This window comes from Jaculus jaculus, chromosome 2 (assembly GCF_020740685.1).
Source record: "Jaculus jaculus isolate mJacJac1 chromosome 2, mJacJac1.mat.Y.cur, whole genome shotgun sequence".
NCBI classification, from domain to species: Eukaryota; Metazoa; Chordata; class Mammalia; order Rodentia; family Dipodidae; genus Jaculus; species Jaculus jaculus.
The window spans coordinates 72898457-72905108 of record NC_059103.1 but is presented as its reverse complement, the minus strand read 5'-3'; the positions used below and the strand labels follow the sequence as shown (position 1 = coordinate 72905108).

Sequence of the window (6652 nt, the reverse complement as noted above, 5' to 3'; positions counted from 1 at the left end):
GTTGGGTCATGATATGCAGAGACATTTATCGTACCAATTACTGTGGGCTAACTCCACAATTCACGACCCATTTACATCAACAAGGAAGGTCCAATGGGAGGGAGTAGATCATGGATGAGCCTAAACAATGGTACCAAACTGCCTGTATTTGCTGAAAAGAAAACTAATAAATTTAAAAAAAAGAAAAAAAAAGAGTAATATAAAGTAAGCAAAAGAATAAATAATTAAAGATATAAAATAATGGAATGTGAAGCCAAGACACAAAGAGAAGACCAGTTATTTGGAAAATAAAATTTAATAGAGAAATCTGTACCAAGCTGAATCAAGAGACCACATAAAGAATTCATAAACAGCATTGGTATATTTCACTATATATTTGTATAGTACATAATAGGATGTTTTGAGATTATCTATACATAATGAAATGATTATTAGATTCAAACAAATTAATATACCATCTGATTCATATGGATATCTGACAAAAACACCTTTTGGGGGGACAAAATATTCCCCAAATGGCTTTGCAGGTGAATTTCTAGGATTCAGTACACTGGGGTTGACCACCACACAGGTCTTCGTGGTTTGCATTATACCTCTGGGTTCACCGGTCTGATATGAATTCCATACATTATCTTCTGGCCAACATCTCAGTTTCCTCACCTTCCTGACTCTAGTATCATTGTTCGACTTTCTCCTTTTAATGTCTTCAACATATTAGATTCGAAATACAAATGATCCCATGTAGCAGTTTTCTTTCTGAAGCTGGAGAGATATTTTAATTATTTTTTTAAATTTTATTTATTTATTTATTTGAGAGTAACAGACACAGAGAGAAAGACAGATAGAGGGAGAGAGAATGGGCGCGCCAGGGCTTCCAGCCTCTGCAAACGAACTCCAGACGCGTGCGCCCCCTTGTGCATCTGGCTAACGTGGGACCTGGGGAACCAAGCCTCGAACCGGGGTCCTTAGGCTTCACAGGCAAGCGTGGAGAGATATTTTAAAGGAACTACAGTGGCAGCTAGGATAATTGTTTGAATGCCCCTGGTGGTAGGAGCAATATTATAAATATTATAGCAATGCTACATAGATATGACCTAAACTGAATTAAGGAAGGTTACATACGACCAACTGTTATTAAATAAAGTAGCAATTGAAATGAAATTGAAATGATTGACCCTCAATATAGAGGGGATTCAGAATTGGATCTCTAAATCAACTGAGTCTAACAAATGCCCAAACTGTAAAAGAAGCATTATTACTAAGTTAGAATAAAAGTTTTTGCATCAGAGAATAATGATACATCATAAATTTCTTCATACTATCCATTATTTCTGCCTTTCATAATTCATAACCCACTGTCTATTCATAAAGATCTACTATATATGATTATTTCCCAGGAAGACTTCAAGACCCATGAAGCTCTAATTTGTTTTTCACGGTAACTCTGCCAGGTGTCATTATGTCTGTGTGGTCAGTTTTCTCAGCTACACTGAAGACACAACTCTTCAGCTTGGCCCTTTTGATAAAGTGTGATTGTGTCCAACACTGAAGAGACATGTAACTGTTATTTCCTTCTAGCTAATGAGTAGTTAACTGTAAACTGTGATATTAAAGAGGGTTAAGGCAAAAATATCACTGGTTACAGTCCAACTTGACACTTGACATGTGTGAAGGTCCTTGGACAGCTGGAGGGCATGAGGCAGAAAGTATTTCTCTGCTTCTGGCAGTGTGCACCACATCATCTCAGGTCACCCCAGACCCAGGCTTGCAGCCAGTCTGGCATCTAATATAAGGTGTGCTCTGGGGCTCCAGGCCGTAGTGACAGTCCTCACAGGGGCCTCTTTGTTGCTGGAGCAGTGCAGTCTCTCTCAGATCCCTGAGAAGTAGGTCCTTCAAAATGTGCACTTTCTGAAGAAACTTAGAAACTTCATTCGTTTTATGGGACCGCACTGGAGAAAATAAATTAATGAGCAACTCTATCACAGCTGTATTGACACTCCGTAAAGGACCTCAAGGTTTGTCTTAGGTGGAGTAAATTGTGTGTGCATTGTTTATGCCCAAATCTGTAGCTTTTCTTCTTTTCTCAACTACACAGAATAGCATTTTCATTTATATTTGATTTCAATTTTGTATAAATTTTTAAATCCTTGTTATCACATTTGTATTACATGGGAAATGACATTGCTTTGTGAAGCATATTCCCGTGGCAAAGGCAAAGGATAGTGCTGCGTGCAGCTAACCGTGAGTTTTGTCTCCTAACCTTGGCTCTGCAGGTTGCGCTCTCAGTGAAAGCCATGGCTTCTGTGCCTTCTGTTGGTTGTCTCCTGGCCAAAAATCAGTATTACCGAAGTAAGTTTTATGGTCAACAGGAAAGAAAAAGGCTGTTATTACAGGAACTTATGACTGCATCTGGCAGTTTTTAAGTGGGCTCTGGGCCTTCTAACTCAGGGCATCATGCTTGCAGCGCCAACTCTTTACCCACTGAGTCACTTCTCTGGCCCTGTTGGTAGTTTTTCTAATTTTCATTTGTTTCTGACAGAGTCTAGTATTTCTTCAGTTGGTTTGTTAACAAGCTCTGATTCTGTCCACCTCATAGATGACGACAAATCTCTGCAAGGTACTTCACATATTTCTTACCAGTGCCATTCTCCTGATCTCCCTTTGTTTTCATCTCTCTATGAAGGAGTTTAATCTGGACTTTATTTGATAGGATTAACTGAAGTGGCAGACCCCACCTGGTGGTTTAAATCCTTTTTCCATTCGGAGCCTGTGAAAGCCAAGGATCTGTCAGCTAATGGGTATGTGCTTGCCTCACCTCATGGCATCGTATGGTACCAGTTTCCACGGAGTCAGTGGGTCTGCATGTGGCCTTTCTCATACACTTTAACTCTAACACACTGAGCTGCACACTTGTTTTACTACTTTTTTTTTTTTTTTGAAGTGCTTGTTTTTTTGCCTTAGGAACTTTACCATCTCACTACTTAATGGAGCAAAAATATATAATGCAGTTCTAAGATTCTGAGGATAATGTCTTTCCAATCAGATACATTTTAAATAAAACCAAAATTTCAAATTTCAATATATTTTTAGTTTAAGTTTATAGATTTAATTCGCTTCTCTTTCAAAATCATTTTATAGCTAGTCCTCTTTGTATTGCTATTTGGTGGCTACCATAGTAACAGCTGATTGTTTCGCACAGCTTTCACAGTTACCTCTGATAAGCAAGACCTCTGATGCCACAGTGACCTCTTTCCTTGATGTCAGCCACAGAAGAGGCTTCTCCATGATAAGAAAACTCCAGACATCACTTAGCAGACAAGATCACACTGTTGTCAGCACAGCAACACTATCCTCCCAACACTAGAACAGTTGTTGCAAGTGACATATGCTACACAGAGAACATTTGAAACCCTGCCATTGGACTAATGTGCCTTTTTAAAGTAATGACTCATCTAATATAGTGATTTAGAGGAAGTAGCCCTTTCACAACCCTTATTATTTTTACCTAAAATTTTAAGTTATATTATTTTTATATCTGTGAAATGGCTTACGATGTTGCATTAGTGCAGCACCCATGCTTTTTATAATACTTTAAAGGCCACTGGATTCCAAATGTAGAAAAGAGAATTGCAAAAATTGCAGTTTTAATCATAGAAGTTGGAATAGAAAGTGTTATTAAATACATTGCCTTTTAAATATAGTCCCATGCATTTAAGTGTCCAATTTCTGCATATATTTCAAAATTGATAATTTGAAGTAATATTTAAAATCATGGAAAATTATGATACAATGTTAAAGAAAAAAGCAGTAATCGAAAATAAATGGATGATTGTAGTTGTATTAGAACATTACAGATGGATAAGAATAGATTGTAAGGAATTATACTTACATGGTAACAGCTAATATTTTAGAGATTGATTTATGAATACTTCTACTTTTCTTTTTTGATGAGTTTTATGTAATTTCAATTTTTCTAATATGGATTTTTATGTACAAGTAGAAATTAATAAATGCTGGTATAAAAAGAGACACTGAGATAATTTTTCTGAGTGTGTCATTCTTTATAGTAAGCGGGCTGTCTTTTACTTTCCTCAGTGTTCCATAGATTACAATTAATGAGTTTCATTTGAAATTATTTTGAATCCTGCTTGCAAATATTTCCATTTAAGATGTAAAGTCTAGATGCCCGGAATGCTAAGCTGATGGGCAGATGGCCCTACAGTGGCACAGCTAATGTTTCCTTAAGCATCCAGGAGAGCGTGGGTGTGCTTTTCAGTAGTGTGACGTTTGCCCCCAACCACATGACCACTCCAACCCTCAGCAGGCTTACTCTTTCCAAGTGGGAACTGAACTTCATTTTGCTGTTTTTCTGTCTCATACCTGTCATTGAAGGGGCTGAAATACCTCTTTGGCCCATGTCATTGTTTATATATCACAGAATCTTTCCTGCTAATTGCCTGCATACACACCATTCTCACTTTGATAAAAGCAGACTAAGTATTTGAAATATGTATTTAACTTACATTTAATCTAAATTTAAGTCACAATTATTGAAGACTTTAAATAAGAGTAGAATTACAATGAAGCAAATGGTCATTTATAGGAGGTCTGATTTAATATTACCAACAAATTCCTCTTTTCCTAGCTTCTTGGTATATGTGTGAACAGAGTACTGGTTTAGGTTATTTGTTGAATTTCACAAAGTGTGTAAACAAGCTTGTTCTTATTTGTTTACTTAGAAAGTTGCCATTTACTTCATCATTTCTTTTACTCTTTAGCCAATATCAAAATTGTAGCCCTTATGGTATTTTAGATGAGGGTTACTCTTTCTGAAAACTGTTAAAGTAGTTAAATTTCACATACAGCTTCAAACCAAGCATTGTATAAGCATCTATACTTATCAAGCACTTCAAAGTGTGTATGTGTACATATGCAAATATGTAAGGATAGGTGACAGAATATGTACATTATACATACACATTTATAATTTCTCTGGAAAGCAATATTAAAGTGATCCATAAATGATATTAAAAATTGAAAGGAGGGGCTGGAGAGATGGCTCAGCAACTAAAGCGTTTGCATGCAAAGCCTAATGACCAGAGTTTGATTCCCCAATACCCACATAAAACGAGATGCACAGTGGCACATGCATGTAGAGTTTGTTTGCAGTGGCAGGAGGCACATCTAGATGATTTAAAATACATATTGCTTCTGTCTTTCAAGACAACATCACATATATATGTTAGCACAACTGACTCATTTTAAATAAGATAACTTCTGCTTGACTTTTATCTATTGGGTAGATAAACAGAACTGTAAGGTGGCCATGTTAAGGAGTGATACTAAATCCAAATCTCTGTCACTGCTCTGTGCTCATTCTAATCTGTTATCATGGTGATATCTGACTTGGTTTATGTGTCTGTATTAAGTGAAACATGCTTCATAAACTTATATTTATTGGGAAATTATATGTTGAAGTTCCATTGTCATTTTAAAAACATATGTAAGACTTGGACAGCCAAGTCTAGATTATTCACTTCATATCTTTCGCTAATAAAATCAACAGTCAACCAATCAGCTCTCACTAGAGTAAAAATTTTCTACTTGGAATTTAGGTCTACATGAGGCTTCATGCAGTATATTGGGTTTAGGACTGTACGAAACAAAACTGAAAAATTCCATTATACTATTAAATGATGATAACTAAATTTCTAAAGAGTGAAAATTATTTTATCAACTACTATATAGATGATATAACAATTTAAAAAAAATTAGGGGCTGAATTGTAGCTTTGTGTTTGCCTAGCACATGTAAAGACTGGTTTTAAACCCTAACTCCACAAAAACATATATGCAACTTTAGTTGTGATTATTGTGAGCTGCCTATGAAACATGCTTAGCATGTCACAGCTTATGATCGGAATACTTTGTGGCATCTGGAAGAGAAACTTCCCTGAGAATGGGGTGCCATGCCACCATCTCGATAGGGAGCATACTCCCTGAATATCTTCCTCCATATCCAATTCAACACCATGATTTTTTCTGTTCTATGTCTAATGTGTCTGGGATCTGCCTACATATTTTCTCTCAAATCAACTCCTCCTGAATCCCAACTTCCATCATTCCTACACTGGGACACTTCTATGACTGTGTATTTGCCCACATATGCCATTTTCATTTTGCTCAACACTCAGGACTTTTGACATGCTAAGTGTGTGTCATATGGATGATAATGACTCAGACAATGGTCAGAACTGGTCTTTCTCTGGATAAGTGTCCCATTTCATTAGAGAGAGGTAAATGCCAAAATAATACAGAAACAAAGAATATATTTTGCTGGTGGCTGACTGGGATGGGGTGAGGATGGTGGGAGGCTACACTGATGGTGCTCTAAGGGAAGGACCTGGGGAGATGGCAGCTTTGGGATTAAATTTTGAAAGAGGAAATGCCACCAGCATTGTAAAAAGTCCTCTGAACTGCCAAACACAGCCAGTGTAATTGGTCCTCAACATTACGCATCCATCTGTTGCTGTGTTTCATTTAGAGGATGAATTTGACATTTTCTAAGGGAAGGAAAATTTTCAACAGCATTTGTTCTTCATTAGGCCCAGGACAAAAATGGTGTAGTGGTGCTTTTACCTATTCTCCTTAGA

General features: G+C 36.8%; 1 protein-coding gene across 1 annotated transcript; it reads left to right on the top strand.

The window, feature by feature from the left end:
• Nucleotides 1–2294: 2294 nt before the first annotated feature.
• On the top strand, nt 2295–6272 carry Ppdpfl (pancreatic progenitor cell differentiation and proliferation factor like). Its single transcript, XM_004665400.1, has 4 exons — nt 2295–2349; nt 2540–2617; nt 2711–2831; nt 6194–6272. The coding sequence occupies exons 1-4, from the start codon at nt 2295–2297 to the stop codon at nt 6270–6272; spliced, it is 333 nt and encodes a 110-aa protein (XP_004665457.1).
• Nucleotides 6273–6652: the final 380 nt, after the last annotated feature.